The 19,959-nt window shown below is 39.4% G+C and overlaps 1 protein-coding gene across 2 annotated transcripts; it reads right to left on the reverse strand.

Moving 5' to 3' along the window:
* Nucleotides 1-570: 570 nt before the first annotated feature.
* On the reverse strand, nucleotides 571-13,737 carry LOC108534340 (vascular non-inflammatory molecule 3). 2 transcript variants are annotated; one of them, XR_001886947.1, is made up of 7 exons: nucleotides 13,450-13,737; nucleotides 13,223-13,353; nucleotides 6,538-6,727; nucleotides 4,512-4,803; nucleotides 2,370-2,751; nucleotides 1,511-1,684; nucleotides 571-836 (listed from the first exon to the last, which is right to left on the reverse strand). XR_001886947.1 is itself a non-coding variant. In XM_017879646.1 (7 exons), the coding sequence occupies exons 1-7, from the start codon at nucleotides 13,660-13,662 to the stop codon at nucleotides 708-710; spliced, it is 1,521 nt and encodes a 506-aa protein (XP_017735135.1). In that variant the 5' UTR covers nucleotides 13,663-13,724. The 2 variants fall into 2 exon arrangements, 1 of the variants encoding a protein (XP_017735135.1); XM_017879646.1 differs by having other exon boundaries at nucleotides 708-836; nucleotides 2,360-2,751; nucleotides 13,450-13,724.
* Between the last annotated feature and the right edge of the window lie 6,222 nt (nucleotides 13,738-19,959).

Raw genomic sequence — 19,959 nt, forward strand, 5'->3', positions numbered from 1 at the left:
CAGGAAAGCCAGGGGTGTCGTTCGAAGGCCTGAGAGCTGGAGAGTTGATGGTGTCAATTCCAATCCAGGCCTGAAGGCCTGAGAACCAGGAGCACATGAAGGCAGGAGAAGATCTCTATCCAGCTCAGGTAGTCTGGCAGAAAAGGAATTCAAATCTCTTCCTTCTTGTTTTTCTCTGCAGGCCCTCAAGGGACTGCATGATCCCTATCCACATTGGGGAGGACTGTCTGCTTTACTCAGTTTACCAATTCAAATGCTGTTCTCTTCCTTGAAACACCCTCACAGACACACCCAGAAACAATGGTTAACCAGCTATCTGGGTATCTCACAACCCAGTCAAATCAACACACAAAATTAACCATCTTACGATGAAAACAACACTTGCATACCTTAGTGCAGTTACTGCAAAAGGATTTTTCTAGGCCCTCTTCCCATTTAAATATATGCTCCACTATACATATATATACTTACATATACTTAAACTCACATACATGAAGGATGAATGCAGCTCCTACAAATGAACCTGTGCTGTACCAAATACGTAAAATGTGAAATTTGCACACACACTTGTTGCTTTTCAAATCTGCTTAAGTTTATTCTATTTGTTTCTGTAAGTTTATGACATCTCTTCTAAACAGACACTAACGGATCTCTTTTTTCTTCCTCCCTTAGCCAGGCTGATCCTAAAAAGGCCCTGCTAAAGGAGATCACTGGAACTTCCCAGGTCCCTGCTCTAAGCGTGGAGGGTCCTTCTCAAACACTCTTCCATACAGGGCCATAACTAAGACAGGCAAAGGGGCTCTACTTCGGCTCCTCAAGTGTCCATCTCTTGAAATCTGGTCAAAGAAAACAAAGGATTAACTTCAGTGCAGAGTTTAGGTTACAACCTAGATCCCTTCTCTGGCAAGATCACTCCTAAAGCAGTGTAGAATGGTAAAAATCACACAGGATTTGTGTTGGAAGACCCAGGTTCATGTTTCAAGTCTGAAAGTAGAGGGGCTTTGCTTGAAAGTACAGCAAACAAATTTGTTGCACAGGTGGTCAAATAAGATCATGTATAAAAATACGTTCTTCAAACTCATGAAACACTATACAAAATATTAGTTATTAGTATAATTATAACTTCTCAAAATAGCATACCCAGAAAAGAAGTTGTAGATGCATTATTTAATGTATTTAATTTGCACCTTCTACACCATGCAAATGACAACATTATTGCCATTATCAGCAATCAATATTTTTGTTTTAGCTTCTCTGTGAATTTACTGTTGCCTTGAATATCGACATCACATTTTTGTTAAAAAAATGAACCCCAGATTCTCCATCACAGCCTAATGGCAATCTAAAACCACAACTTGTATTCCATATCATAGTTCCCAAGTCTTTAAAGTGTTTATTGTAGAATGTGAACCATGGTATTGCTATATTCTCATTATTTCAAAGATTTTCTTTATGCTGCTCTACCCATCTGCTCTGCTCGAAGGAATTCATCATCCTGCGCACCTTCTACCTCATAATGTCTTTCAGGGGCAAGCTGACTCCCACTTAGAATGAACTGTGGGAAAACATAATGCGTTCCGAATGTGCCACTGAGGGAGAAGTCCTCAAACTTGGTAAAAGCCGACCCCACAGCTTCTCCACACGTTTCCAGGTCAGTGGTTTGACACTTCAGTAATGTGCACATCTATGGAAGAAAAGAAAAGAGAAGGAGTCAGAAACCTTGCAAATAGTTTCTCAGCTAAATAATGCAATTTCAAACTATAAGGAAATATTTAAATGGCCTCATAAGAAGTATTTTTCAAACTGCAGGTAACAACTTATTAGTGAATCCTAAAATCAATTTAGTGGGTCAGGATTAGCACTTTTTATACTGAAGTCAGATAGAATAGACTAGAATTTTAAAAATCAGAGTCATTGCACATAATAATAGATATTTATAATCCTATTTTAAATTATTTCATAAACTACTTCAATTAAATATCTTTTTTTTTTTATTCAGTCACACGTCTACTTGGCTACACTGGGTTATGATGTAAATTATCCTTCTTTCTCTGAATTTAGTTGAAGACAATTCAAAAAACACTGTTCTAAACTAAACTGATGGAAAAAGAGAGCACACAGAAGTTGCAGCTTTTGAAACCTGAACCTGGCCTGCTGATAACTAATCAATTTGCTTTATGTTTTTGCCTTGCAACTAAAAGAACTAATTCTGTTCTTGCTAAGACTGAACAAATAATGTATTCTGGGGACAAAATTCAGTGATAACATTACTAATTATAAAATTAGCTAAATCCAGCCCAATTTTCAAAGAAAGGCAATGATGACCTAGAATAAAAACTGATAATAAGACCACTCTAACATATTTAAGCATTTCTAGCTGTAAGTAATATTGGCCTTCTACTGTGTGCAGTCCATCAAAAGCACCTAGAGCATAGACCTCATCTGCTTGCTTCTTAGACATCTTGTAAGTTAAGTGACAACACAGATTTTTCTGGCAAACTGTGTAATTTCCTATATTTCTCTTAAGCTCAGTGAAGGTAAACTCATCAAAATAAATCATCCCCGGAAAATCTGACTGCTCAGAGGAAAACGGTTTGACACTGCTGGCATACGCATGCCAGTCAACAGCTGCAGGGTAGGTGGGCTCACGGCAAGGCTGAGACTTCAGTTCTGATAGCAACAGCTGACCACTCTCTGTTTCCATGTCATAGTGGTACATCTTGACTGCTTCTGGGGTGTAGATTCCACTCCCTACAAGCAACATAAAGAAACACAAACATTGGTTTCAGATTTGTTATGGTAACCAACTAATAGAATATTCCCATGTGGAATTAAATACAAAGTTATTAAAGCATATTTTTAAGATAGATAAGGAGTTAGTTGTTACATTGGCCTAAGTTCCAATTTGACTCTGTGTCCTCCATAAGGTACCACTTGCACTAAAATTATCATTTGACATGGAGGGCATAGTTTTAAGCTAACTTAGCAACAAACTAGAAAATCCCCCAATGTGAAGAATAATTTTAGCTCTCCACTGACGATTTAGTTTATTTGTGTTTGGGATTTGTTATTCAACAAATAACAAAGCAGTTAAGAAGGAAGCCTGCATTACTTTGAACATGGACATTATAAAGGAGAAACTCTAAAAACCTGATTAAGTCAAAAGTGATTTTTATCACTTCAACACTTTTTTTTTTTAATGCTTGAAATATTTTTATTTATTTGTATTTTTTTCTTCCAATTTTCATTTTAGGTATAGAAGGGAAATGTGTGAAGGTTTGTTACATGGGTAAATTGCATGTTGCTGGGGTTTGGTGTGCAAATGATTTTGTCACCCAGGTAGTGAGCATAATATCCAATAGGTAGTTTTTCAATCATCACCCTCCTCCTACCCTCCACCCTCAACTAAGCCCTGGTGTCTATTGTTTCCCTGTTTGTGTTCATGTGTACTCAATGTTTAACTTCAACTCTTAAGTGAGAACATGTGGTATTTGATTTTCTGTTCCTGTGTTAACTCGCTGAGAATAATGACCTCCAGTTGCATCCATCTTGTTGCATAGAACATTATTTCATTCTTTTTTATGGCTATGTAGTATTCCATGGTGTATATGTATCACATTTTCCTTATCCACTTCACTGTTGATGAGCACCTAGGTTGATTCCATGTTATTGCTATTGCAAAAAGTGCTGCAATTAACATACAAGTACATGTGTCTTTATGGTAGAATGTTTTATATTCCTTTAGGTATATACCTATTAATGGGATTGCTGGGTCGAATGGCAGTTCTGTTTTAAGTTGTCTGAGAAATCTCCAAACTGCTTTACACTGTGGCTGAACTAATTTACATTTTCACCAGCAGTGTACAAGCGTTCCCTTTTCTTCACAACCTCGCCAGCATCTGTTTGTTTGTCTTTTATTTTTTAAATCATAGCCATTCTGACTGGAGTGAGGTGGTATCTCATTGTGGTTTTGATTTGCATTTCTCTAATGATTAGTGATGCTGAGCATTTTTACATGCTTGCCGGCCACATGTATGTCGTCTTTTGAGAAGTGTCTGTTCATGTCCTTTGTCCATTTTTTAATGGGATAGTTTGTTTTTTTTTGTTGATTTGTTTAAGTTCCTTATGGATTCTGGATATTAGATCTCTATGGAATGCATAGTTTGCAAATATTTTCTTCTGCTCTGTAGGTTATCTGTTTACTTTAAACAACAAGATTTATTTCGATATTACTAATGCACATTGGCTAGGAAGTTTCTTAGAACTGGCTTTGATTTTTTTATGTGACTTCCTCCAGCTCCAATTTCCTTTCAAGTAAAATTGAGATAATAATGTTTGCCTCCTTTATTCACAAGGACAATGAAATTTCCTTAAGTAGAAACAAATGCTGTTACTAATTTTGTGGTCTTAAAATTGGTAATAAAGTTATTAAACAAAAGTTTGTGGCTTGAAAATCAATGAAGCCTTTTTAAGACTGTCACTCCCACTTGGCACATGCCCACATGTGTTACCTGTCATATGCATGCTGGTGTTGTGGGTATTTGCAGCAAGTAGATTGACTCCCATGGCCTTGGCCCATGCTGAATGGAAGGGAACAGCCGAGAGGAGGGGCAGCGTGTTGTACCATGCTGTGGGGTAGAGAATGCTGTCAACTTGAAACTCATCCACCACCACAACAGCTGGGTCATGAGAAAAAATGTCAAAGCAAGTAAAAATGCCAAACTTCCCAAAGGGAGTGTCAAAAGTCACAAGTTCTGAATCCTTGGAGAAATCGAATTGAATTTCAGGTGCAAAAAGATTGTACTGTTAATAAAAAAGCAAAGAAGAAGAAAATTAATAAGAAAACTGCCAAATAGATGTGATCAATTAAGTCTTTCCCCATTAAATCTTTCCTCCCATGTATGTTGATTTGCAGGTTTAAAATTGTTACACATAGGCCAGGTGTGGTGGCTTACGCCTGTAATCCCAGCACTTTAGGAGGCTGAGGTGGGTGGATCACTTGAGGTCAGGAGTTCGAGACCAGCCTGGCCAATGTGGTGAAACCCTGTCTATAATACAAATGTCAAAAAAATTTAGCCAGGCATGATGGCATGCGCCTATAATCCCAGTTACTCGGAGGCTGAGGCTGGAGGAGCCCCTGAATCCGTGAGGCGGAGGTTGCAGTGAGCCAAGATTGTGCCACTGCACTCCAGCCTGTGCAACAAGGCAAGATTCCATTTCTAACAACGACAACAACAACAACAATAACAAAATAAAACTGTTACCCATACAGTTGTAAAAATCATGCCCACTATACCACCATCTATAAATTTTCTTACTGTGATGTTAAGCAAAAAACTTTATCTTTTTTTACAACCAATGTACATGTACAAACGATATTTAAAATGTGAAAATTTCTATCTTAAAATCACAGGTTGAAATCTTGAATCCTACACTTCTCAGATTGTTTTCCACTGTATTCTTTAAATTTCAACAGCACTACCATGTTAATAAAACAAACTTTGTCATGTGTACCAATGATACAGCCAGGTTTATAGAAATGAAGTGAAGTCCATTGAAAATTAATTTAGACAATGCAATTGTTACATATTATTAATTAGTAAGCCATTCGTAATTTTATTTTATTTTTCAGCCTGATTCTTTTTCCAAAACTCCACTTAACCTGGGCTCAGGAGTACAGCATATGTTTTGCTCAGGTTTTTGTTTGGCCTGTTGTGTGCATGCATGTGCTCTGGGGAGAGCCACTTCCCATCTCTGTGGTCCCTGGAGGCCTCTTGCTCCTCCATTCTTCTCCCATGTGGCGTCTATCCTTCATCCTTTGGTGGTTGGTTCAGGAAAGGCATGTCACCTAATTGAATCAAGGAGTGATAAGGCCTTTGCAGGGTTCTAGGAGGGAGAAATACACCCTTCCTGTAGATTTTGTTGATAAAGATGTGAACTGCGTGTTGCTTCAGCAATGTGGCTTCTAAAAGGAGAGTTGCCCCGAGAAAGAAGCTGTAACAAAGGGCTAGGAGAGCTAGAGGGATGGATGATGACTTTGGAGCCTCTGAGTGTCAGACTGCACTGAAATGAGACCTATCCTTTCTATGATACAATTTTTACATGTGCACAAGCAAGAAATTGTCCGTATTGTTAAAGCCATTTTCAGCTGAGGTTTTGTTTTCATCGCAATCAAAAAAGTCTTAATGGAATATATGGTAGCTTAGTATGAAATGCTAACAAATTGGGCTAAAAAATGAACCTGATATTAAATCATAAATGAAACAGAAATTTTACTTCTTTTTCAGAGAACATTAAAAGCTTTGTGTGGTTACTGTCACATCCATTTAAATACTCTACCATATTCTGTTTAATGACAAATGCAAACCCAGAACCCCTATATGGAACTGAATTAAATCTCCTTTTCAACTATGATGTAATAATTATAAGATGCATCTATAACAGTTCTCTTCCCAGCATTCAACAAACAGACACACATACATACCACAAGCACACAAAAGAAGTAACAAGTTGAGCTAAGGCACAAGTGATTCTCACCTTACGGTAGCGTGCCACCAGTTTTCCCTGAGAATCAAACACCACATCAGTGTATTGGTAACGGCCATCAGGGGGACACTGAGGGTCACTGGCATTGCATGGCTTCGTGTCCCCAGTATTAGCCACAACATAGATAGAGTTGTCCTTGGCCAGGCAGCTGAGTCTTTGTTGCCCTGGTGTGTTGCCAAATCTAATTCAATAGACATTTCCTCAAACTTACTATATTTTAGTGATTTCTGAAATACCAAAGTGATACTTTATTTGCCCATTACCCATAACACAACAGCTCTAGGTCAAGAAACAACAGAAAATATTTTAAAACTCTCATGTGACATAGTGTTTATCTTCCTGAAAGCTAACCTAATTTACTATGCCAAACTCCAGATTACAGTACAAGACTGAAGGAAAGAAAAGATGGAAGAGGAAGAGGAGGATGAAAAGAAGCAGCACATTCTCTTATGAAGTGCTCCCAGGAAGATAAATGAAGCGCTTGAAATTTAGCAGACTCTGCAAATGGAGAGGACCTTTTCTATAATCCAAGCCATAATTTGTACAAGTTTGCTGATACGAGATGTGGTTGGAAACAGAAATGCCAGGTGACAGTAAATAGTTTGTACCCTCCAGATTGTCTTCTACAGAAAACAAATATAGCATTAAGTAGTGGAAATGTTAAAAATTAAAATAAAAAATAAAAAGCAATTCACTGTGCTGGCTCAGTTTCCTCATCTGTCAAATGTAAAATAATAGCTTCCTTTCTGCCTTAGTGGATCCACATGAGAAATCCTGAGATAAGTACAGACATGAAATTGTTTTACCAAGTCCATCCATATTAAAGATATTTATCCTTGATATAAGAAAGGGATGTGGCATGGTGATAGCTGGCTTCAAATATTTGAAAGGTTTAATTTATAGGAGATGGGTCATATGTGTGAACATAGCATAGGGTGCACGAAAACAATGAAAGGAAGTTAAAGAGAGGCAGATTTCAGCAGAAAATACAATAAAAAAGGTTTAGCAACCAGCTCACTCTGTCAAATAAATGGATTTGCTAGTCACTAAAATCTTATTATAATATGGTGCATCTAAGCCCTTAGAGTCCATTCCGTTAGCACAGCTTGAAGGACATGGCTGTTTTAATTACAGCCAATCTAATGACCAATTATGAGATCATAAGCCTTCCTTTTTTCACATATTTGCAATGCAAATAGTAATGCCAGCTGCATAAATTGAATGCAATAATGTGTATAGTACACCAGGTACAGTTCTTGGAACCAAGTGAGTGCTCAGTAAATGAAAATTGCTATTATGGATTGTGTGATTAGAGGCCATTCCATGTCTCTCTGTGATCTCACAGCACTTCTGCAATTGAGGTTAAACTAACCTTTGAATAAAAAGGACACATTAATGGCCTACTGGTTTAGACCTTTTCCTTTTATTTTCTTCTAAAAAAAAAACAGAGAAATACTACTAATATTCACATTCATTAAGACCTTTAATAAGTTTATCATGTCCTTTGTTTAATTTTTCTTTTCTTGACTAAATAATTTGGGTTATTTAATATTTCCCACTAGTTACTCATGAAAAAAGCCCATGGAACTCTTTGACATGTCAGCATTCTAAATATTTAAACACGCAAGGATGACCGCATGACTCTCCATTATTCTCTTTAGGGATAAATATCACTAGGGAGAAAACTGACTTTCTTTTCTGATACTATCATTATATTAAATATTGGATTTCTCCTTTTTGTAACACAAAACTGAAAGGTTGTCATTTGAATAAGTAGGTGTAAGAGTTCATAATGTTGAAATTTTATCAGTCACTTACTTTCCCAACTTAAAATAATTTATCTATAGCTAATTATCAGATTTATGGGTATCTTTCCCCTGGAAAAGTCAGTTTCATTAGCCCAGTCAAATACAGTACATTTTAGTGTAAGTCTCATGAATTGCAGCAAATAATGATTCATTCCTTCCTGTTCTGGGAAACGCCTCATAAGCAAGTAGATGTTGAGTCATAGTGACATGGTTTCTGTAAACACAGAGCATGCAATGTTTAGAGAATATTTTTCCAAAGGTAAAATTCCCAGAGTGAGGCTTGACTCACATAGCTGAGCCTGAATGTTGTACCATGAAGCATGACTTTTCAATTAATTTTACATAGGTAAAATTATCAAAGAAGTTTCTCTTTTTGCACAATAGATGTAGTTCTAAACAGGTGCATGCAAATTTAAAATTGGCAAGTTAAATGACTTCTTAACCCATCAATTTTTCCATTTAAAGAAATAATCTTAATCTATTTTAAACAATTAATACAACTAAAACAATCTATTTCATAAATATCATATTAATTATGCATACTTTCTTTAAGAAAGTTATGCCTAAATTACATCTACTAATAATTACTAAAGTCTCTCAAAGGACAAGAACATAAAGAAGTTCAGATTCAGTCCCTTCTGCTAAAAAAAAGGAATAGTAACAGCTAGCATTGGAGAGTGCATTACAATGTACAAATTCCATGTGTATTACTTCATTACTCATGTCTACTCTGTAAGAGAATTAAGACAAGGACTCTATTATCCCTGTTTTACAGATAAAGAAACAGAAATGTTAGGCATTTAGGTTATACGCTTACATTACTCAGCTAGGTGGTCATAAAATGTGGTCCCAGAAGCAGGGCTTCCTTTTTCAAGTCCTGTACAATTTCCATTTGCCATATTGATTGCATTGTAAATGATAGTGATAGCAAAGCTCTTTGGAAACAGGCTCATTCATCTTTTTACTCTTCCTATGAAGAAGGCAGGTGTCCGTGGATGAACCAACTTACTTGTATTTGGGACACAAGTTCTAGATGTTATAACTCTTTCACTTTGTTCAAACCCAGTTAAACACATTTACTATAACAATTGTGTGTATACCTACTATATATATACATATATATATTGTTTTTCTTGAGACTGAGTCTCGTTCTGTCACCCAGGCTGGAGTGCAGTGGCGTGATCTCGGCTCACTGCAACCTCTGCCTCCTGGGTTCAAGCAATTCTCCTGCCTCAGCCTCCCAAGTAGCTGGGATTATAGGCATGCACAACCACACCCGGCTAATGTTTATATTTTTTAGTAGAGACGGGGTTTCCCCATGTTGGCCAGGCTGGTCTTGAACTCCTGGCCTCAGGTGATTTGCCCGACTCCACTTCCCAAAGTGCTGGGGTTACAGGCATGAGCCACTGCACCTGGCCTACATCTACTATTTGTTTTAAGACAAAGTCTTACTGTCACCCAGGCTGGAGTGCAGTGATGCAATCATAGCTCACTGCAGCCTCAAACTCCTGGGTTCCAGTGATCCTCCTGCCTCAGCCTCTTGAGTAGCTGGGATTATAGGTGTGTGCCACCACACCTGGGTGATTTTTTAATTTTTATTTTTATTTGCAGATACAGGATCTGGTTTTGCTGCGCAGGCTGATCTCAAAGTTCTGGCTTCAAGCAATCCTCCTGCTTTGGCTTCCCATAGTGATGGGATTACAGCTTTGAGCCACCACGCCTGGTCACAGCCACTTTTCTTTTTTTTTTTTTTTTTTTTTTTGGAGATGGAGTCTCGCTCCGTCGCCCAGGCTGTAGTGCAGCGGCAGGATCTAGGCTCACTGCAAGTTCTGCCTTCTGGGTTCACACCATTCTCCTGCCTCTGCCTCCCAGGTTCACACTATTCTCCTGCCTCAGCCTCCTGAGTAGCTGGGACTACAGGCGCCTGCCACTACGCCCGGCTAATGTTTTGTATTTTAGTAGACACAGGGTTTCACCGTGTTAGCCAGGATGGTCTCGATCTCCCGACCTCGTAATCCGCCCATCTCAGCCTCCCAAAGTGCTGGGATTACAGTCATGAGCCACCGCACCCAGCCTCACACCTACTGTTCTTGAAAGACAATTGCAACAAATAAGCAACCAGTCATCAGTATCTCAAGTCACTTACCAAATAGGAGATATGACAGATGATATACATTATGAAACATAAGCAGTATCTGCAGATTCAACACTATTTCTTTTCTTTTTTTTTTTTTTTTTTTTTTTTTTTGGTTTTTTTTTTTTTGGAGACAGAGTCTCACTCTGTCATTCAAGCAATTCTCCTGCCTCAGCCTCCCGAGTAGCTGGGATTACAGGCAAACACCACCACACCCAGCTAATTTTTGTATTTTAGTAGAGATGGGGTTTTACCATGTTGTCCAGGCTGGTCTCGAACTCCTGATCTCAAGTGATCCGCTCACCTCAGCCTCCCAAAGTGCTGGAAAGCAAATAGAACAAAGCCTGAGGTATCACATTACCCAAGGCTACAGTAACCAAAACAACATGGTACTGTTAGAAAAACAGACACACAGACCATAGAACAGAATAGAGAACCTAGAAACAAAGCTGCATACCTACAACCCTCTGTAGCTCAAACAAAGTTCACAAAAATAAGCATGGGGAAAGGACTCCTTATTCAACAAAAGGTGCTGGAATATCTGGCTAGCCATATGCAGAAGATTGAAACTGGACCCCTATCTTTACCATATACAAAATTAACTCAAAATGGATGAAAGATTTAAATTTATGACCTCAAACTATAAGAATCCTAGAAGAGGCCGGGCGTGGTGGCTCAAGCCTGTAATCCCAGCACTTTGGGAGGCCGAGACGGGCGGATCACGAGGTCAGGAGATCGAGACCATCCNAGCTCAAACAAAGTTCACAAAAATAAGCATGGGGAAAGGACTCCTTATTCAACAAAAGGTGCTGGAATATCTGGCTAGCCATATGCAGAAGATTGAAACTGGACCCCTATCTTTACCATATACAAAAATTAACTCAAAATGGATGAAAGATTTAAATTTATGACCTCAAACTATAAGAATCCTAGAAGAGGCCGGGCGTGGTGGCTCAAGCCTGTAATCCCAGCACTTTGGGAGGCCGAGACGGGCGGATCACGAGGTCAGGAGATCGAGACCATCCTGGCTAACACTGTGAAACCCCCATCTCTACTAAAAAATACAAAAAACCAGCCGGGCGACGTGGCGGGCGCCTGTAGTCCCAGCTACTCAGGAGGCTGAGGCAGGAGAATGGCGTGAACCCGGGAGGCGGAGCTTGCAGTGAGCTGAGATCCAGCCACTGCACTCTAGCCCGGGCGACAGAGTGAGACTCCGTCTCCAAAAAAAAAAAAAAAAAAGGAATCCTAGAAGAAAATCTAAGAAACACCATTCTGGACATCAATCTTGGAAAATAATTTATGACTAAGTCCTCAAAAGCAATTGCAACAAAAACAAAAATTGACACGTAGGACCTAATTTAACTAAAGAGCTCTGTACAGCAAAAGCCAACTATCAACAGAGTAAGTAGACAGCCTACAGAATGGGAGAAAACATTTGCAAACTAGGCATCTAACAAAAAGGTCTAATATCCAGAATCCATAAGGAACTTAATAAGCAAAAACAAAACAAACAACTTGATTGAAAAGTGGGCAAAAGACATGAACAGACACTTCTCAAAAAAGGACATACCGGCCGGGCGCGGTGGCTCAAGCCTGTAATCCCAGCACTTTGGGAGGCCGAGACGGGTGGATCACGAGGTCAGGAGATCGAGACCATCCTGGCTAACATGGTGAAACCCCGTCTCTACTAAAAAATACAAAAAACTAGCCGGGCGAGGTGGCGGGCGCCTGTAGTCCCAGCTACTCGGGAGGCTGAGGCAGGAGAATGGCGTGAACCCAGGAGGCGGAGCTTGCAGTGAGCTGAGATCCGGCCACTGCACTCCAGCATGGGTGACAGAGCGAGACTCCGTCTCAAAAAAAAACAAAAAAAAAAAAACAAATCAAAAAAGGACATACAAGCGGCTAACAAACACATGAACAAACACTCAACACTTATCATCAGAGAAATGCCAAGCAAAACTACAATGAGATATCTCTCACGCCAGTCAGAATGACTATTAACAAAAAGTCAAATAATAAAAGATGCTATGGAGAAAAGGGAATGCTTATACACTGTTGGTGGAAATGTAAATTAGTTCAGCTATTGTGGAAAGCAGTTTGGAGATTTCTCAGAGAACTTAAAACACAGCAGCCATTTGACTCACAATCCCATTACTAGGTATATGCCCAAAGGAAAGGAAATCATTCTACCAAAAAGACTGATGCACTTGTATGTTGATCGCAGCACTTTTCACAACAGCAAAGATATGGAATTAACCTAGGTGCCCAAGAAAGAACAAAATCATGTCTTTTGCAGCAACAAAGGACATTATCCTCAGCGAGTTAACACAGAAACAGAAAACCAAATACTGCATGTTATCACTTATAAGTGGGAGCTAAGCATTGGGAACTTATGACCGTAAAGATGGAAACAATAGAAACTGGGAACTAATAGAGGGGGGCAGAGGGAGGAAGGCAAGGACTGAAAACCTTCCTATTGGATACTATGCTGGGTGGCACGATCATTGTACCCCAATCCTCAGCGTCATGCAATTCGCCCATGTAACAGACCTGCACATGTACTCCTTCAATCTAAAATAAACGTTGAAATTACAGAAAAAAAAAGGGAGCATCTACATCCTATGCCACAGATTGACTATTTATCAACACAAGTACCAGTCAAATTCAGTGAATTTACTGTTGATGTTTTACAACATCACAATTTTTTGTTTAGAAATTAATTATATGACATCACCTCCAGGGGTCTCTACACGGAATCCAGTTCACTCCAGGGTCTGGTATATCCTCCAAATAGGGGTAAATGCTCTCCCTGGTGAAGACCCAACCATAGATTCCATCTTCTGGGGTCACAATGATATGTGCACCCTGCTCAAAACAAGTGGGGCAAAAAAGTTTCTCATGAATTCCAAATACTCTTTTATCAAACTGCAAGTCTCCTTTACAAGTATAAAAGGATAATACCCGCTTCGCTGCCAGCTTAACTGCTTTCTCCAAAACATCTATGTTCTTGTTCATCGGGAGCAAACCTTCTTCTTTTGAAACAGGGGTTTCTGTTCTGTTTGGTAATATCACTGTATGCTCACATACTGCAGCAATAAAAGTGTCCAATGCACCAACACTCAAGGCAAGGAGGGCAACAACTGCCACACATTTTGGAAAATATGATCCAATCATAACTAAAATTTAGTGATCTTTGAAAAACAAACTCAGATTCTTAAACATTTTGTTTCACTGGAAAAACTTAACGTTAAATCTCTTCCGGCAATTGGCTGTTTATATTTTCTTATACATACATTACACAACACAGCACTGAGAAAAGATGTTGTGCAAGAAAAATGAGAGCTAGGACACAATCGGATTGACTCAAGTGTACAGTGCAGTTGTTGACATTGTTCAGAGTGAACTCAACACTAAAAGAGTGAGCCAACCAGATGAATTCACCCCAGTTCAAAACACACTGGCAGTTGAAGTCTTTGTTTTTAATAAAAAAAGGTTTCCCTGGTAAGCCAATATTTCTATTAAAAGGGCCAATACTGGACTGTTCCAGAAGGTAGTCATCATAGCAACAATTTGTTGAGCACTCTGCTTACATATTTATATGGCCATTTCATTTGAAAGGCCCTTGTTCTCCATCTGTCTAAGTTGCAACTCCCCTAGAGTACTCCCAAATCCACCCCAGTCCTAAGTGATATTTCTGAACTCCTATAGCATTTTTTTCTGTTTTGCTGAATGTCTCTCACTCCTTACTGTTATCTTGACCTTTAATTTAAATATTATACCAATACTTAATATTGTATATGCATGTTTTGTCTTCTTAAAGAGATTAAAAAGAAACTTGATGTTTTCTTTCAGAACATCCATGTCCAATAAACATCTAGATAGAGATGGTGTATCCTGGGATGTGGCCCCTAGAGGGTAAGGGAAGTGTCCTGCTCACTGTTGAACCTCATCACCCTGGTACATGTGTGACAGATGGTGAAAGGTCAATATATGAATGAATGTTGAATGAAGGAATCTACTACCTGATGGACCAGTCTATTCCACCTTTGAACATTGCCAATTTTAAGAACATTCTTTCTTGTTATTGAGATGCAATTTACTTCACCTGTGTTCTACAGTTTAAACTTGCTTCCATTTGAAGACTAATCAATAATTCAAAAAGTGTTAAGTTCTCTCTCAATTCTTTTATTTTTTAAACATATCATCCTTATAAGTCCCTTAAGGGCAAGGTCACATTATAATTCTCTGCTGCTTTATAGAATTTTATACTGTGCTAAGCTCTGTAAATGTTTTTTGATTAGTTAAATTCAATTCCCTCACCTAATTTTGGATTGAATCCCCTTGTTTGAATATGAGTTAATTTAAAATGCAGAAATTTTTTTAAAGTTTAAACATCTGATTCTAGAACAATTAACACTGCTTCTCCCTCTTGAAATTCTTTCTAAGATCTAAGGAAACTTGTAAGTTATGGAGATTTGTGTCTATTGGGTTTGGTTTGGTTCTATAATTCAAAGTTCCTTGATTTCAATAAACTTTTCCATTATCCAAATATTTCTGCTCCCAGGTACCCCATGGTGTTTCCATATGACCTTATGCCCTGATACCATTTCAGGGCATAAGGACATGTGAACATAAATTCAGCCCTAAGTTCTGAATTTATGTCTGACATAAATTATTTTCATCAGACATCAAACATAAATTCTTTTCGAAATAAATTTCTGAGGAGAAGAAGGAAACCATGTAAGACAGATGGATTGATCTGGTATCAGAAGAAAACAATTTTCATATTTCAAGTTGAAATTCTAACTCTTTTCTTGGTTCACCTGAATTTCTGAATAGAATCAAAAGGAAACAAATAGGAGTTCCCCTTCATTCTCCCGGTCCCTAGTTCCAGGAAATGTACCAGCTTTTTATTATGTTGAAATCAATAGAAACTTGAGTTACATATTTTATTACCCAATGCTGTTAGTAATGCCTTTGCTTCATAGGTGTATAAGGTTGCAGATGCAAATTATTTGAAACACTGTATTGGTACATAATCCTTACGACAGTCTGGCATTATTGAAGGATTAAGAAGTTTAGAGTCAGAAGTTTTGTATTACAGTAAATATAATTCTTCTTTTAAATATGTAAGGGACACATTTTAAAGGAGACAAGAGGTGCTGAAATAACATCTCTAAGAGTGTATTGGCTTTCCCCAAATATTTATTTCTAACATTCATTGTAAAACCTCCTCTCCATTCTCCTTATCAAGATCCTGACCCCATGAACAAGATTTCCTCTTTCAGGCTCTCCATCAGCCTCTCTGATCCCACTCCTCCGACCCTAGCCCTCAATACTGTAATCCATTAGCGTTCCCTTGACCACTGCTATCATTAATTAAAATAATTCCCATGCATATGTTGAATCAAAGCAGAGAGTAAGAGCTTTCTTTCTCTTGGTTCCATTTTATATTTTGTGTTCTTAGCTAAAAGTACTCTTCTTATAACATGATCACTGTTGCTCTGATCCTGGAATGATTCTGACCAAATCCTGCCTTTCGAGCTCAAATCCATTGCCTCCCCAGTCTTGTTGCTATTCCCTTCTCTAAACTCTGAATGCACTTATGGCCAGTACCCACATTGTTATTCACTGTTTTCCAATCCCTTACTCTACCCTCTCACCTGGCCCCAGGTTTTTTTCTACTTCATAACTTCAACTATCTTCTTTTTTTTTTTTTTTTTTTGAGACGGAGTCTCGCTCTGTCGCCCAGGCTGGAGTGCAGTGGCCGGATCTCAGCTCACTGCAAGCTCCGTCTCCCGGGTTTACGCCATTCTCCTGCCTCAGCCTCCCGAGTAGCTGGGACTACAGGCGCCCGCCACGTCGCCCGGCTATTTTTTTGTATTTTTTAGTAGAGACAGGGTTTCACCGGGTTAGCCAGGATGGTCTCGATCTCCTGACCTCGTGATCCGCCCGTCTCGGCCTCCCAAAGTGCTGGGATTACAGGCTTGAGCCACCGCGCCCGGCCTACTTCAACTATCTTCTAATGAAAGGATAATGACTGTGTCTCTATCTTCAGCTCAAACTTCTATTCTGAACTTCAGGCCTATTTATTCAGCTCAGAAGAGCTCCCTTCCACAAGCTCCCACCAGGTATCAACCCACCTGCCAGCCATCTGGACCTGTAAATACTGCCTCCCACCATCCTTACTATAAATGACTGCTCTTGACCCTATTTAAGTCTACCCCCAACCTTGAGCACTGGATCCCAAGGACATTGCTCTAGAAGTTAGGCCCTCTTACTTTTTTGTTCGTTTGTTTTGGACACAGGATCTCACTCTGTCACCCAGGATCTAGTGTAATGGTGCAGTCTTGGCTCTCTGCAACCTCCACCTCCCAGGTTCAAAAGATTCTCCTGCCTCAGTCTCCCAAGTAGCTGGGACTACAGGCACCCGTCCCCACACCTGGCTACTTTTTGTATTTTTAGCAGAGACGGAGTTTTACCATGTTGGCCAGGGTGGTCTCAAACTCCTGATCTCAAGTGATCTGCTCACCTCAGCCTCTCAAAGTGCTGGGATTATATGCATGAACCACCATGCTCGGTTTTTTTTTTTTTTTTTTTTTTTTTTTGGAGATGGAAACTTGCTCCATCACCCAGGCTGGAGTGCAGTGGCGCAATCTTGGCTCACTGCAACCTCCGTCTCCCAGGTTCAAGCAATTCTCCTCCCTCAGTCTCCCGAGTAGCTGGACTTACAGGTGCACATCACCATGCCTGGCTGATTTTGTATTTTCAGTAGAGACAGGGTTTCGCCATATTAGCCAGGCTATTCTCGAACTCCTGACCTCAAGTGATCCACCCACCTTGGCCTCCCAAAGAGCTGGGATTAGAGGCATGAACCACCGTGCCCAGCCCCGTTACTGTTTATCACCAATTTTTCTTTCTCTATTGGATACAATAAAGAAAACACAAGTATCCTATTATATATTCTATAACTATCTGGTAATATTTTCTATCTAAAAAANATCTTGGCTCACTGCAACCTCCGTCTCCCAGGTTCAAGCAATTCTCCTCCCTCAGTCTCCCGAGTAGCTGGACTTACAGGTGCACATCACCATGCCTGGCTGATTTTGTATTTTCAGTAGAGACAGGGTTTCGCCATATTAGCCAGGCTATTCTCGAACTCCTGACCTCAAGTGATCCACCCACCTTGGCCTCCCAAAGAGCTGGGATTAGAGGCATGAACCACCGTGCCCAGCCCCGTTACTGTTTATCACCAATTTTCTTTCTCTATTGGATACAATAAAGAAAACACAAGTATCCTATTATATATTCTATAACTATCTGGTAATATTTTCTATCTAAAAAAAAAAAAAAAAAAAAAAAACCCTCTTGATCTGACATCCCCTTCCAGGTCCTGCCCCATTTCTCAGCTTTATTTTACAACAAAACTCCTTTCCACCATGGCGTGTACTTCTTGCCTCAATTCCTGTCCTCCCAACAGGATTTTACCCCCATGACTTCATTGCCTTGTCCAGTTGCCATTAATCTCCCTATTACTAAGTTCAATGTCAGTTCTCACTCTCATCTCACTTGACGTCTTGGTAGTATTTGACACAGTTGCCATTATCCCATTCTTAATGTGCTTTCTTCTTCACATTCTTTTGGTTTTCCTCTTTCTTTCTTCTTGGCTTTTGTATTTGTTTACTTTGTTTTGTTTCTTTGGACTTTTTTTTTCTGGTTTCTACTCATGATCCCTGACTTAGCAATATTGGTGCACCCTGGGGCCCCAACCTTTGGAAGTCTTCTGTTCCAATCTACACTCACTTCCTAGGTGATTACATCCATTTCATCTGTTTAAATACCATCTATATATTTAATATTAGTGACTCACAGATTTATATATCTATCTCAAACCTCTCTTGAGAACTCTAGACTCTTATGTCTAGTAACAGTCTACTCAAAATCTCCACTTGGATGTATGAAGGCTTATCTGATCAACATGAACAAAACTGAGCTCCTGACTTTCTCCTCCTGATGCTCTTTGACCAGTAGTCTTTCAGATCTCAATTAATGACTTCTCTCAACTCCCTTTTGTTCAGGTCAAAACCCTTGGAGTCATCCTTACTTCTTTCTATCTCTCTCAGTCTACACACGTTCAAGCAAGTAGTCTTTTACTATAGCAACTGTAGTCCAAGCCATCATTATCACTAGTCTGGATTATTCCCAAACCCTCTCACCTGGTTTTTGTACCACTACTTCTACTTTTGCACAAAAACAATCAGAGCCATTCTATTAAAATGTAAGACTAATCATGTCATTCCTCTGCTCAAAACCTATCAATGGCCTGGGCACAGTGACTCACACCTGTAATCCCAGCACTTTGGGAAGCCAAGGTGGGCGGATCACCTGAGGTCAGGAGTTTGAGACCAGCTTGACCAAAATAGAGAAACCCCGTCTCTACTAAAAATACAAAATTAGCTGAGCATAGTGGCATGCACCTATAATCCCAGCTACGTGGGAGGCTGAGGCAGGAGAATCACTTGAACCTGGGAGTCAGAGGTTGCAGTGAGCCGAGATCGCAACATTGCGCTCCAGCCTGGGCAACAAGAGTGAAACTCTGTCTCAAACAAACAAACAAACAAAAAAATTATCAATGGCATTCAGCTTTACTCAGAGTAAAAGGCCAAGTTCCTACAATGCCTAAAAGAACCACTATAAGCTGTCACTTCTAACAATTCCCACTACTTTTCCCATGTTCACTCCGCTCCAGTTGCATTGACTTCTTTGTTGTTCCTCAAGCATGTCCCCGTACTGACTCCACTACCCTTAGGGGACTGCTGCAGTTGGCTCCTACCTGGTCACTTTGCCTTTAGAACTTCCTCCTCCACTCCATCCTTCAAACAACCATCAAATTTATCTAGTTTTTAAACTGTTTAGTCCCTCATGGCTACTTGACTCTAAAACTCTTCAATGTGTCTTTCTCTCAGCTTCTAGACAAAGTCTAGACTTCATTTGTGTTTCAATAATCTGGCTCTGGACTATCTCTCCAGTCTTATTTTTTACATTGTCTGTCCTTATCCTTCCTCCTTGCATCCTCTTCCTCCCTAATACATTAAACACTGCCTGAAGCATACTTCCATGTCTTTGCATGCATGACTAACTCTATCTTAGATGCCCTGATTATCTTATTCTGTTTGTCTGTGACATTTTTCTGGTCTTCCAAGGTAGAATTGATCCATTTCTGGTCCTTGTATTGATCACAGCACTATCATATTCTATGAGTTTTATTATATGTAGTAAATGAGATCCTTGAAAATGCTTAGCACAGTGTGAGACATATTCTAAATGCTCATTATTTAATTGCTATGATAATGAGTGGTAATGATGATGGTGGTAGTGATGCTTTATCTCTTCTTCTAGACTGAGATCTTTCAGAAATAGAATGTTTGTTTTATTTATCACCATTCAGCACAGGACTTGCCTGACCTAAAG

This window comes from Rhinopithecus bieti, unplaced genomic scaffold, assembly GCF_001698545.2.
Source record: "Rhinopithecus bieti isolate Rb0 unplaced genomic scaffold, ASM169854v2 scaffold_10612, whole genome shotgun sequence".
Taxonomy (NCBI): Eukaryota; Metazoa; Chordata; class Mammalia; order Primates; family Cercopithecidae; genus Rhinopithecus; species Rhinopithecus bieti.